The following is a 14,031-nucleotide window of genomic DNA, read 5'->3' as shown; positions in this document are numbered from 1 at the left end:
TGGTGAACAGTTAACAATGAGCGTTGGGGAACAAATCACTTTGACTTTCTGGCTCTCTCATATTTCCACAGCCAAGCTTAAATTTGCACCGGTCAGAAACTAATATTTTAGGCCTCCCACAGGGCACTGAGTTAGACACGGCTTGCTTTAAACTTGTCCATCTGGTTCTCCCACCACCCAGGGACAGACATTCTTTCTCTGTTCCTTCTCAGCCTTTCTCCCATGTTTGTCTGGCTGGAGACTTCCAGGGTGAGTTCCCTTCTCAAACCTGCCAGTACCTCACCATTAATCTCTTAGCTGATCTCCCTCGTATTACTTTTATCTTTCTGTCTTGAATCTTAATCTTTCGGAATGGAGAACCATTGTGGTAAAGTTGCAAGGGTGAAGGCTCAAGAGTCGGAAGACCCAGATTCTGGCCTTGCCTCGATTCTCATTAGCTGAGTGGTCTGGGCTAACGCCTCGGGTATCTCACTGGGGCAAGAAGGAGAGGACTGGAAAGCCCTGTGGGGGTAGAGTCTTGTGTGCGTCATCACAGCCCTCAATGCAGTGCAAGCCAAGAGTGTGTGCCTGTTAGCGATTTGTCGATTGATTATTTGAAGGGTACCAGTATTTGCAACCTAACAGCACTACGAAGACATTCTTTTTCTGCTTTCAAGGGTAGCACTGCACTGACATGTTCTCATTAATCAAACGGACTGTTAAGCTAATGTTTTACCAAACATTATGAGTGGCAAAGCGGACTGTTTCTTCTAGAGACTAATCAGTCCTCCACAAAATGACTGCATTGCCAGGGGATCAGATGTAGTGAAGAAACAAAGGGCCATTTTTTATCTATAAGATGAAAATGTATTTGCCATTAAGCTTGCATGAAATAGGAAGTATTTATCGGATACAAAAGGACTTACACTGATATGATAGCAAGCTTCATGGAGACCATTTTGTGGCTATTGTGACTTTCTTGCTTTTTCTGCAGGATGATTCTAAGTAATACAAATATAAATGTTAATAATGCCGAATACCAACTTGTAAACTAAGTTTACCTAGCACCTGGAGTGTGCAAAGGCCCTGTGAAGTTTGTGGGGGACCAGGACTCTGTGAGGGAGATGAAATAAAATATACTCCCTGTGCTTTGTATTGTACTTAGGCATTTGCCGTTTGAATACTTGGTACATGCAGGAACTCCGTACATTGTGCTCAGCAAAAGAAGTCTGGTGGCATCAGAAAGTGCTTTTGCAGTAGAAGGTGGGAGAGAGCACGTGGGTTGGCAGACCTGCCACCCTGTTAGCAGATGCCAGAGTAGTGGTGACCTCAGGAATGGACATGGTCACCAGAACTAAAAGAAGAGGTAAAGGCAGGGGGTGGAAAGGGGAGGAAGCAGGAGTCAGGGCACTGTGGATGAAAGGAGCAGTGTTTGGGGAGAAGCAAGTAACTGTTGGGCTCAAGTCCACTTTTATTGGAGGAGTAGATGGAGAGCACTGAGGCTGGGTGTCTGTGCCAATCTTTGAGGGCTGGCCTGAGCCGGAATAAGAGAATGCCATTGAGGGATAGGTTTCGAACTATTTCAACGAGATGAAATACAGGAATTTACTTGATAGTAGTGTGTAGGATTGAGTTGATGAAAGAACGGCCCAACAGTTCACGATGAAACAGAAAGAAAGATTTGTGGGGCCTTTAAAAAGCCCTATTTTTTCCTCTCCTCAGTGTGTTGTGGCTGTGGGAGAAGAATCAGCAGGAATGGAGAGTGTGTATCAGATTGTCTTTGACATGTACAGTAACGAGGGTGCCATGTGGGACAAACTTAGGCAGCTGCCTGCAAAGCCAATGCTCAGGGCTGGAAAGGGAGCTTGAAGGAACTATGCAATGGAAGCTTACTGTGCACTCTGATGTGTAGGAGATTCCCTACACATCAGAACCAATGGGAGGCACCTAATCCACACTTTGGGAGCAGAAACTTACTGATCCTCTCCTTGGGGTTTTGCTTTTATTTTGGCATTTTTATTTCTTAGCTGTTTACAGTGGGGACTAGAATTCTGTAAGACAGACGACAGTAGTTTACCCCTCACTGCAGACCTACTGCAGTTCTGACGGAGGCTCAGGGGTGATGGTCAAGGTCAGGATGGGGTGGTTAGTGTCCTAGGGAATTCATCTCCACTTTGGTGATTCTTAGGCTGATGGATACTGACAAGACCCTTTGGAATGTTCCTTGGCTCAAGTAGAAGTAGGAGATTTCTCACTCTATCAAGGAAGACTCAAACTTATTTGTCCTGACAAGAAATCTCAAACTTAATTTTCACATGACCTTGCCACTGCAAATGTTTTTTTTGGACCAGACTAGGATTGGACCGTGGTCATGGGATAGTCTAGACTAGCACTGCCCAACAGAACTAGAATGTGAGCTTCATATGGAATTGTAAACTTCTAATAGCTATATTAAAAAAAAAAGGGGGGGGGATCCCTGGGTGGCGCAGAGGTTTGGCGCCTGCCTTTGGCCCAGGGTGCGATCCTGGAGACCCGGGATCGAATCCCACGTCGGGCTCCCGGTGCATGGAGCCTGCTTCTCCTTCTGCCTATGTCTCTGCCTCTCTCTCTCTCTCTGTGTGACTATCATAAATAAAAAAAAAAAAAAAAAAAAAAGGAAACAAGTGAAATTAAATTTAAATTGTGTATTTTGTTTAACCCAACATACCCAACATATCATAAATACAACATATGATCAGTATAAAAAACAGATTTTATATTCTTTTTCTCATGCTAAGTCTTCAGAATCCATTGTATAGTTTACACTTACAGCATATCTCAGTCTGGACAGGACATTTTCCAAGTGCTTGATAGCCATGTGTGGCAGGTAGCTACTGTTATTGGAGAGACGTATGACCTCCCATACTGGAGTGGTATATTTGCTACCACCGATGAACCTGCATTGACACATCACTATCACTCCAAGCACATAGTTCACATTAGGGTTCACTCTTGGTGCAGTACATTCAATGAACTTTGATAAACGTATAATGGCATGTGTCCACCATTATAGTATCATGCCTAGTAGTTTCATGGCCCTAAAAATCCTTTGTTCTCCACTGATTGACTCCTTTCTTTCCCTCTAATTCCTGGCAACCACTGATCTTTTTACTGTCTCCACGGTCTTGCCTTTTCCAGAATGTCATGTAGTTGGAACCATACTATGTATGGAGTATATAGCCCCTCAGATTAGCTTCTTTCACTTAATAATATGCTTTTAAGATTCCTCCATGTCATGACAAATACCCACCATTTGCTTCAATGTGGATGGAACTGGAGGGTATTATGCTGAGTGAAATAAGTCAATCGGAGAAGGACAAACATTATATGGTCTCATTCTTTTGGGGAATATAAATAATAGTGAAAGGGAATAGAAGGGAAGGGAGAAGATATGGGTAGGAAATATCCAGAAAGGGAGACAGAACATGAAGACTCCTAACTCTGGGAAACGAACTAGGGGTGGCTGGAGGGGGAGGAGGGCGGGGGGTGGGGGTGAATGGGTGACGGGCACTTGTCAGGATGAGCACTGGGTGTTATTCTGTATGTTGGCAAATTGAACACCAATAAAAAATAAATTTATTATTAAAATAAATAAATAAAATTACAATATAAAAAATAAAATAAAAATAAAAATAAGAAAAAAGAAAAGAAAAAGAACCTGAGATCGTGACTGGAGCCAAAGGCAGATGCTTAACATACTGAGGCACCCAGATGCCCCTGGAACTGGGCTTTTTCTTCATGGAAGGTTTTTTATTATTAATTCAAATCTCTTATTTTGTTATAGATATATTCAGATTTTTTATTTCTTCTTTGGTCAGCTGCAAGAGTTTACCAATTGCTAAGAATTTATGTATTTCATATGTTTCATATTTTATGCCATAAAATTTTCCATAGTCAACATCATCAGCAGACCTTCCTCTACTTGTTTAATCATTTACTTTAGTTCTCTAACCATCTTTATAATGACTACTTTGAAATCTTTGTCTAATAAAGATTACATCTGGCCACTCTCAAAAAAAAAAAAAATTCCTCCATGTCTGTTCATGGCTTGATAGCTCATTTCTTTTCATTTTGAAGAATATTCCATTGTTCAGGTATACCACAGTTTATTTACAGACCAAGACCTTTTACAATCAGGATTATATCCCAGTGGTGAGACATAGTCGAGGTGGGGGATGTCTGAGAGCTGTAGGAAAGGGGGCAATTGGAATAGGTTTGGTTTTCTTTTTGCTGTGCTTAAAAATCTTCTGTGATCATTAAGAAGAGAGAGGGGTGGTCTAGGAGCTAGCTCAGGGTGAAAATCTTGCAGAAATATATCCATAAGCACAGATAAAGGCGAATCTTCTTTTCTTACATTTCCCCACCTCCATCCAACACGGAGCCTGGAATCTACTTAGTCGAAAGCGTTCCTGTAAGTTAGCAAGTGTCTGCATCAAATATTCCCTCCAAGCCAGTTTTATGAAAATATTTAGACCATGCAAACTGTTGGAAGAGAATGGAAAGCTGAATTTGCATGGGCATAATTACCTTGATGAAAAAATATTAAGCAAGAAGAGACCACAGCAGGAGATGCTGTAATTCAGACGTCAATCCCACTGTTTCAGGATACAGTTCCGCTCTATTTTCTTATTTTGGGAGTGATAATGCTGAATGACCTATCTTGTCTCAGTTGAGATAGATTTCCTGCTACTTGGGCACTCTTCATTGGCAGAGGTTGGTAGATCAATTCCGAGAACTGTGTGATTGCAAAGCTGGAAAGCCAATTCATCAGGCTATAGTGTCACTGACTGATTAAGTGTATTAACTGGAAGATGACTTCATTTTAGCCCTATTGAATCTTAAAAAGAAGAGTCTGGAATGAGTTAATGTCAGAAAATATCTCCATGGTCTTTTTCATAAACTGTCAATATCTTCTAAGCATTGGTAAACTAAGAAAATAATCACAGGTAGTAATAAAGGTTCTATTTAGGAATGGGCCAACCTGCAAAGGCTATTGATTTCAGGGTCCTTTTCAATAAGGTTAATCGCTAGTGAGAAATACAGAAGTAGGTGCTGGTTGGACAAGCTTATCACTTTTTATGAGAAGTGGAAGACTTAGTTTTATCCTGTTAGAACAAGTTGCATGAGCCTTGAGGAAGCATTTTGTTTTTGTATTCACAAATCAGTCTCCCCAGGTTCTGTTTACACAGAGCAGGATGGCTACTTCTGTAGTCCATCCGAAACTAAGACAAACCATTTCCCAGCTTTAATTTGCCCAATCATAAGATAGGAATTGCATCTATTTGCAAAAATTACTCTAATATCCTCAGATGCAATGGTCCAAGAAATAGAGATTAGTATAATGAATCACTGCGCTTCGGGGGAAAGGAAGCCTCTTCATCAATACTATTTGTTGTACTTTTTTCCCCAGCTTCCTTCAAAATGTCTACTGTTCACGAAATTCTCTGCAAGCTCAGCTTGGAGGGTGATGTAAGTATATCATTTTCACTTTGTGTAATTTTTGCAAATTAGACATCTCTCTGGATAACTGTGCTACTCTCTTTCCTTGTACATCTAAGGACAACGAGGACAACATTTAGACAATCATTCCCCCCCCTGCATTCCCCTTTTCTTCCCCATTATTTTTGCTGTTGCTAGTAGTTCAATTTGACAGATACGTGATGGCTCTAGAAGCTTTTCTGGCATCACATTAAAATTGGACAGGCATTAGTGACACTGGAGTTTTATCCTGCTATATACTTAGCGTGTCAGTGGTAGTAAGTGTCATGATGATACATGAGTTTTAATGTCATGCCCTGGCATTTTAGTGATGATTGGCATAAGCTACAGCCATGTCAAAAATGATCCTTATGTTTTGGGCTTCTTACAGTGATCAGGAAGTTATTCTAGATTAGGACTTAGACCTTTGTTGTTTTTAATTTAGCACCTGGGAAATCTTTTCTTCAGAAGAACTAGAGAACTAGGATTTTTTTGTGTGTGTTTGGTTTTTGGTTGTGTTTTGTTTTCTTTTTAGCTAAATAAGAAAGTATTCTAATTTATCATGTTTCCTTTTATTGCTTTGGCTATTAGGGAGCTCAGAATTATATCTAATTGTCTTTCACAGGAAATATGTGGACCTGGAAATTCTGATGCATCTGCTTTTTTTTACAGTTAAAAATTTTTTTAAATTATATGTGAAATTATACATAATTGCAAGTACTTTTAGAATCAAGTAGAATTTATGATATGAATAGGTGTAAATATCTAATAATACCATACATCTTTCAGATCATCTTGGCAGAAATGGCTTTTACAAGTAATACTGGTTTGTAGGTATATCATGCCAATACCTCGAAATATGCTCTCACTGAAATCAAAATACATTGAAACACTCAAACATCTGTTGACAGCAGTTTGTATTGGGTAGTACAGAACCCTCTGTATTATCTCTGGTGCTTGCCATCAAATGTTCAGATAGATGATGTCTATGCAAATACAGATTGTATGGAGTAGAGAGCCTATATATTTTTCTTATTTCTTTGAGGAACTTGTACGCACTGTTGTCCAACAAGTCCAAGAGCTAAATGATTTTTTTTTGTAATGAATCTGATTGTTAGATTGTTTTTAGTATCAGATTTCAGAAAAGGACTTTTTGTGTAGTCTTTGAAGTTACTTTAGTATGATTTATTTCTCTGTGTGGAGAAATAGGACTGCAATAGAAAATTTCATATATTCCCCCATATTTTAGAGGAAGAAAAAAGTCACTTTTCCTCAGTAATTTGATTTTCAGACAAGTGGATTTTACAGCTAATAGGTTCAATTAACTATTTATTGTTGTTTCTAGAAATTAAAAAAAATATGCAAAACTTTCAGTACTTGCTGTTTTTGGAATAAGATGACATAGCACCTAGGAAATGAAGCCATATGTGATATGGCCCAATGGCCAGATTGCCTGCCTTTGCAAATAATTGCTGGTACTGTTAATAAATAGGGAAATGTTTTTCTTAGATTTCCATCCACATTTTGTAGGCACCATAAAACATATAGTATTTCAGAATAGCCCTTTGTCCATACCTTTTCCTGAATGTATGTTCCATTTCCATTGATTTAATCTTACTGGAAAGTTCAGTAAAACTAGAAAATACTTTAATAATCCAGTTTCAGAGTTATAAATATTAACTGGATTCATTATTTGGCCAAGGCCAAGATGGTCACAAGTACATTTTGAAATTCTTTGTGTAGTCCTGAACTTAGATTTCTGGTTTATCCCGGGAAACATTTGAGAGGATGTCACCTTAGTTACTTACCTGTATAACCTGCTCATAAAACCAAATGAAATGAATGCTGGGATGCCTCATAATGTGTTGCCCGTGGGTGGAGAGGTAAGTCAGGGCACCTCAGGCTATGAGTCTTCCCAGAAACTGAACTGAGGCAAAGTCATCACATTACAATGGGCATTATGTACTTGGGGGAGGTTGTGGGGATGGAGGAGTCTTGGTGTTGAAGGTGGATAGTTCCACTGACAACCTAAACCATGTTGTCCATCTTCTTTGGCCTGCCTTTGCTGTGGGACTGGGTAGCAGGGAGGAGGAAAGCTGCAAGAGCTCTAAAGGAAGGAGAGAAGTTAACACTTGGGAAAGAAGAACTTGGGATGTAGACACATGACTGTCCTTACCTTAGTCTGGGGTGGTGGGGTGGGATGGAAGTGGGTCCATCAGATCAGACAGGGTCACTGGGCTTTGAAAAGCATTAGAAAAGGAAGAGAGTATGGTTTAAAAGGTAATTTTTAAAAAAGAAGAAATAGGAAGAGTGGTAGGCATAGGGTTAAAAGCATAACAGCAGAGGGACAGGAACAGAGGAGAGAGAGAGGAGTAGGAACTTCGTGAACACAAAGAGGATGTGGGCCAGGAAGCCTGACCACCTTGGTGTGGTGGCTTCCCTCTCACTTATCTGATAGTCTGAAACAAGCAGTCCAGCATTTTACATTTGCATTTTTTTTACATTTGCATTTTAAAGAATTGTGAGCTCAGCGATACGGGTCCAGTGGAAATTCAGATGCCTGTAGCAAAAACTTGGCTAAACACACTTGTCATTCAGGCATTTCCACATATTTTCAGCTTGTAGCAAATTGTTGCTGGCCCAATTTAAGGTTTTTTCAGAGCCATCCCAGATAAATGGTGGTTGCAAGTGCCCAGCCTTGGGTTGTCTGCTTTTGAGCTTACACTAGAAGTAGGGTAAGTGAAAGTACAGACAGCCTATTCTAAACTAGCTGAGCTTTTGAAGATGAATTCTCATTAGAAACAGTGAAGTTTCCTATTCTCTCTTTGTGGTGGCATGTTATTACTTACCTAGTTACGCCTAGTCTACGAATGATTTGAATTGTTTAAAGAAACAATAGGAGAAAAATGTATTTTAGGGGTATTTCAATAGGAGAGTTTTAAATGTGTATGATTTGAGTATGTTTGTCTTTTAACCTCAGCATTCCACACCCCCGAGTGCATACGGGTCGGTCAAAGCATACACTAATTTTGATGCTGAGCGTGATGCTCTGAACATTGAAACGGCCATCAAGACCAAAGGTAGGTGACCTTTGTCCTTCTCGTGTCACACTGATAATGACTGAGGCATTTTTAGTTAGTTGTCTCTTTATTTTCCCTCTAATCTTTGTGTACTGGCCATTCGAAATTGTCCTTGAGCTTTCATGGAGTGATTCTAAACCTTCCCCACCTCACTCCATCCTTTTTTCCCACTCTCCCTTCATCCTTTCCTTTCTCCCCTCCTCTTCCTTCCTCTCTTTGGAGGGAAGACTTAAAACATGAGAAAGTATTTTAACCAAGTAGCCTAGTAACAGAGAAATAGGCGTCAGCTGAGAGCAGAGGGCTGATCCCCCAGATGTGTGTTAGGAGCTCAGCTCTTCACTTTGAGACCGCAGTGCCTCCTGTTCAAGGAAGAGGTTAGTCATGGTGATCCCAAACTGGCCTTTCTGGTCCTGAATGCCCCTGAATTTCATTACATATGTGGGAAAAATTTCATTGCTTTGCTTTTAGATCTAATGAACAGAACATTCAGACTTTTTTTTTGTTTAACCCTACTAGTTAGGCCACTCCTTAGGCCTGTAGCTTGAATTAGAAAAGCTGTCAGGATGAGTGTATTTCCTCGAGTCCAGGATGAGTAAGAGAGGGCCAGAAGGTATAAGAGCTTCCCTTAGAAATCAAGTGGATAAAGCATTTAATAGGGTGAGGTTGAGCAAGAACTTGTTCAGGTCATCGTCATGCTGTTTTCTGTGTCTATAAAAGTAAATGTTCAGACTCTTTGTCTTATGTTAATGAAGCATTTGTCTTTGGGCTTGTCCCATCCTCCAAATCCCTGGGACATTGTGATTATTGTGGTGATGCTTGTGATTGACCACACTCTTTCCCCTTTTGGACAAAGCACTTCCTTTCACGGTGAGGCTAGACTGAGATGCAGACATGACCCAGCAAACCAGAGCAGCTGCTGTCTCATACCCTTGCTGAAAAGCCATGGACAGTTTTCTCTTTGGAGTATAGTGTTTTAACTTACCGACACACTTGTACAATTCACATAACAGTCACTGACAGACTGGGAACCTCAACCAGGATGGCCTAGGAACCTAAAATGAGGGTGATCATATGTGCTGGCTTATTTATTTATGTCTTCATTATTTATTGATTGTGCCCCCTTTTCACTCTCAGAATTGTTTCGTTTTGTGGGATAAATTATAACACCATCTTATCTAAAACCCTTAGAGAAACTGGTGACTTTTGTTTCCAGAGATATGATGGAAAGGAGAAAGATCCTTTACGTCCTTTGGCTCTGACAGGACACAAGGATTTGCATCATCTGCCTAAAGCAGCCTCAAGTTCCCTGGGGACACTGGGTACCTCCCAGAAGGACTGCCTGGACAATTGGAGGGAGAATAAAGAAGCATCCAAACCAGACCTTTAAAAAGTCTTCTTTTTTTGATGCTTTTCAAATGACCATGCTTGTTAAAGGCCAGGCTGGGAAGTCAGGAAGTCACTAATCAGAAAAGGAAACTAGAACTTGGAGGGCTTCTCTTACCACACATCATTCTTTTTCGGTGGAGCTGGAGTGTAGTGGATGCGAGATTGTGTAAACATGGCTCTTCACCTCTTGGCTCTGCTACTAATTTACTAGCTATCTGACTCTGGAAAAATGCTTAACTTCCCTAAGCTTCAGTTTCCACATACAAAGTAGGGCTAATCAAGGTTCCACTTTACACAGTTGTGAAGTATGAAGTGGTGCCTGCCATATAGACAGTGCCTGAAACCTGTTATCTTAACACATGCGTGCTTGCCTATGCACACACATGATCCACTTTCCTAAAACTCACCCTGTCTCACTATTTGGGTGTGCCTCCATTCCTGGGGTTTCCCAACACACCACTGCAGAAACACCCTTAACTCACCCAACAGTTAACTCATATGACAAAGATGGTGCCTTTCACAAGCTTGAGACAATGGCTGCTTTTATCCTTGCATGAGAAAGCTTCTCAGCGCGCTGGAATGTAAAGATTGCGCAAATGAACTCTGCTAACAGCTGAAACTCCCATGGTAATAAAAATACCTTCAGGCCCTTTCTGAGTTAGTAGGAAAATACTGTAGTTTCTAAATAGAAACGTCTGGAGGGTTAAGGTTTGGATTCATGCATTCATTCCACTTTGGTCAAAAGCAGCTGACATCACCCTTATCCTGGTTGCCACTATTTATTTATTGAGTGCTTGTTATGGGAAGGCATGGCACCAAGCACTTTAGGAATGTTCTTCTTAGGTGAAATTCAAATCCATCCCAATGTTATGTTGTATCCTTTCCCGTTTACAGGTGACACAGTATAGGATTAACATGCTCCAGGACTCTTGGCCTTGGTTCAAATTGGGGCTTGAACAACTTGTCCAGCTCTGAGCCTGTGTTCTTAAACACCCCAGTGTTGTGCCACCCACCTCTTGAGGATCAGACTTTTTTCCTTTGTCATAAGTTATTTTCAGACATGAAAAACGTTTTGTAGTTGCGATTCTATTGATGTCAGATACATGTCATATTTGTGTCCCAGCTTTCGGTCTCCAGTCTTCTCTTCACACCTCTAATGCCTAGTGCCTTCCACTTAGGACCACTTATTTATTTTTGGTGCCTAGTAATTTTCAAGAGTAACTGACTTTTCTTGTTAATTCTGTTAGTCCTGTGAAATCATGTCTGGATTGTCAGTATGTTTGGGAACCTTGCATCCTTCTAGGAAACTGTGGAGAAGAAAGAAAATGATATTCACATAGAGGTCAGTGTACCAAAGATATTAATATCATCATTGATTATGATAGCGAAAAACCCAAGTATCAGCATTGATTATGGTAGCAAAAAACCCAAGTTATCTTCCAGTTAGGGAATTACTTAATAAGTTATGGTAGCTTCTGGGTTACATAGAGTATCTATAGAGTGTAAAATGTGAAAAATAAAATTTATGAACAATTTTTTTTTTAAAGATTTTATTTATTTATTCATAGAGACAGAGAGAGAGTCAGAGACACAGGCAGAGGGAGAAGCAGGCATCATACAGAGAGCCTGATGTGGGACTAGATCCAGGGTCTCCAGGATCACGCCCTGGGCTGCAGGCGGCGCTAAACCACTGCGCCACTGGGGCTGCCCTATGAACAATTTTTAGTGAGGTAGAGTTCACGTACATACAACTCACCTATATAAAATGTGCGATTCAGTCTTTTAGTGTATTCACCGAGTTGTGCAACCATCACAATTGGAAAATGCTCGTCTTAACATGCATTTACCTTAAAAGTTGTCAGTTGTGGAGTTGATTCTTTTCTTTTCTTGTGCTTTCAGCATATTTTTTGTTTTCCAAATTTTCTATGATGACATGTATCAATTTCACACATGGAAGACAATAAATTTAATTATAAACAAAAATGAAGTCAGTAGTTGGGAAAGTAATATCCCTCTGTCCCTTTCTTCTTCCTCTTGATATTTGTAGATAACTGGTACCACCTTCTAAAATGAGCTAATTGATTTTTTAGCTTCCCGTTTAAAACACCTTCTACCTTCAGTGTAACTAAGAAGCTTGTGCCACACCTTAACCTCCTCCCTCCTCAAGCCCTTTACCTGCAGAACACAATGCTCTGTAACTGCTGTCTCCTTGACCTCAAAGAAAACAAATGGTAAACCTCAAATGCCAATATAAGCGAAGGCCAAAGGACCATGAAAAGATGGCTCTGGGCCTCCCCTTCCTAGAGGGCAGCCCAAGTGCACATGTGAGCGCGTGCCAAGTACAGAGCTCTCTGAGCATTAATTACCTGCTCTGACTGACCACGGACTTCCCCTTTGGTCTGAGTCCCCTCAGGAAGGAGAGCAGGGAGCAATCACCTGTGGCGGAGGGTCCTTCAGCTGCTGTGAAACAGAGGATGGTAAACTAGAGCAGGCCTGGTGTAGGGAGGGATTCGAATGAGGGGCAGAACTGGGTGAGACCAATGGGCTGGTACTGTCTGGACTGGTGAGGAGGACCGGGAACAGTTAATATCCCTCCTTCCCTTCAGCCATATCCTTTCTCACCTGGGTGGTCATGGCTTCTGTTCTCTTTGTGGGTCTCCCTGCCTCCTCCAGGGCAGATTCTCTCTCTAGCTTCATCTCCAGGATCTTCGGAGCCTTTACTGTGACAGGAGTGTACAGCCCCCATGTGGTGGGAGTTCTGACTAACACCCAAACAGTTCCTACTTGTCTCCCGGAGTGAGCCCATACACAGCCTCTTCTCCATGCTTTCTCTGAGAAAGAGGCAGAACCAATTATTCCTTGGTCTAATACTTACATGAAGTATGATACTTCACGTAAGGAATTTACAGCTCTTGTCATATTGTGTTGTAATTATTTATGTATGGATTTTGTTTCTCCCACCAGAATGTGAGTTCCTTGAGGGCAAGGGTTTTACTTCATTAAACTTATTTAATCTTATTTACAATGGCCCCTGAGACTGTGTGAAAAGGTAAATAGTTTAACCTATATTTAAATAGTAGTCAAATGTACACAGATCCTAGACCACACACAGGTGAGTGCACTGAAGAGGGACACATGGCTGGTGAGATGAGGCATCAGAGGACACTTTCAGAATCTTGGACAGTAGCCAGAAAGGATAATAGTCCCTTAGTGAGCTTTGATCTGTTTTCACAAAATGAATTTAGCTCATGCTCATAAGTCTGCTTTGTTTTTAGTTTGAAGAGATCTCAGTATTTCTTGAGTATATTACCTAAACCAAATGCATGGTTGTTTTGTGTATACTCTGGTTTGAGGTAGACTATGCAATTACTAACCTTAATTTATGTCTAGTTAGAAACTGAATAAAGCCATGCAAAAGTAGTAATATTGCTTAATTAACAAGAGGTTTCTAAGACTTAAATCTGTAGGAGTCTCTTGGTCTAGATTGGCCTTGGGTTAAATATATACTGTGGAGTGTACAACACAGCTGTGAATGGTTTACCATATGGGTCCAAATAACTAGAAAGGAAAGTCAGCTAAATTAGAAAAGGATGAATCCAGACTACATAAAATAGATTGTAATTAGAAGCAGCACAACCCCAGAGTTAGTGTAAGTGCCAATAGACGGGTACAGCTTTGGTCTATCTATCTCTCTCTCTCAAAGGGGAGGGAAATGAGTTGCCCTATTATTATTGCCAGTTTTGATTTCAGCAGTATTTGTGTTCTCCGGAAGGGATGCAAAAGCGGGTGATATTTTCCCCCCTCTCATAAGCACAAGTAGAGAGATGTGTAACTGCAGCAAGTTTTTGCACTTATTTTTTTTTTCTTATACTTTTAAAATGGAACCAATGTTTTCCAGCATGGCCAAAAATACGAACATCCCATGCCAGTGAAAAGCAGGCCAGGACGTGTATTTTTGGTTTCACCTGCACACCTGGAGGAGTATTCATTCAGCTGAGACAGCAATTAGGAATGTATTTTCTTGGAGATGCCAGGAGGCAGATTGGCTCTGAAAGGTGGCTTCTATTCT

General features: G+C 40.7%; 1 protein-coding gene across 1 annotated transcript in view; it reads left to right on the top strand.

Annotated features, from left to right (window-relative positions):
• The first annotated feature begins 5,439 nt into the window (after positions 1–5,439).
• ANXA2 (annexin A2) overlaps positions 5,440–14,031 on the top strand; it is a 33,643-nt gene continuing 25,051 nt past the window's right edge. The window contains 2 exon segments of the mRNA NM_001002961.1: positions 5,440–5,487; positions 8,477–8,576. Of these exon segments, the coding sequence (NP_001002961.1) occupies positions 5,440–5,487; positions 8,477–8,576 (148 nt within the window).

Source organism: Canis lupus, chromosome 30 (assembly GCF_011100685.1).
Source record: "Canis lupus familiaris isolate Mischka breed German Shepherd chromosome 30, alternate assembly UU_Cfam_GSD_1.0, whole genome shotgun sequence".
In the NCBI taxonomy this organism is placed as follows: domain Eukaryota; kingdom Metazoa; phylum Chordata; class Mammalia; order Carnivora; family Canidae; genus Canis; species Canis lupus.
Note: the sequence above shows the minus strand (reverse complement) of the source record. Positions and strands in the feature narration are given on the sequence as shown.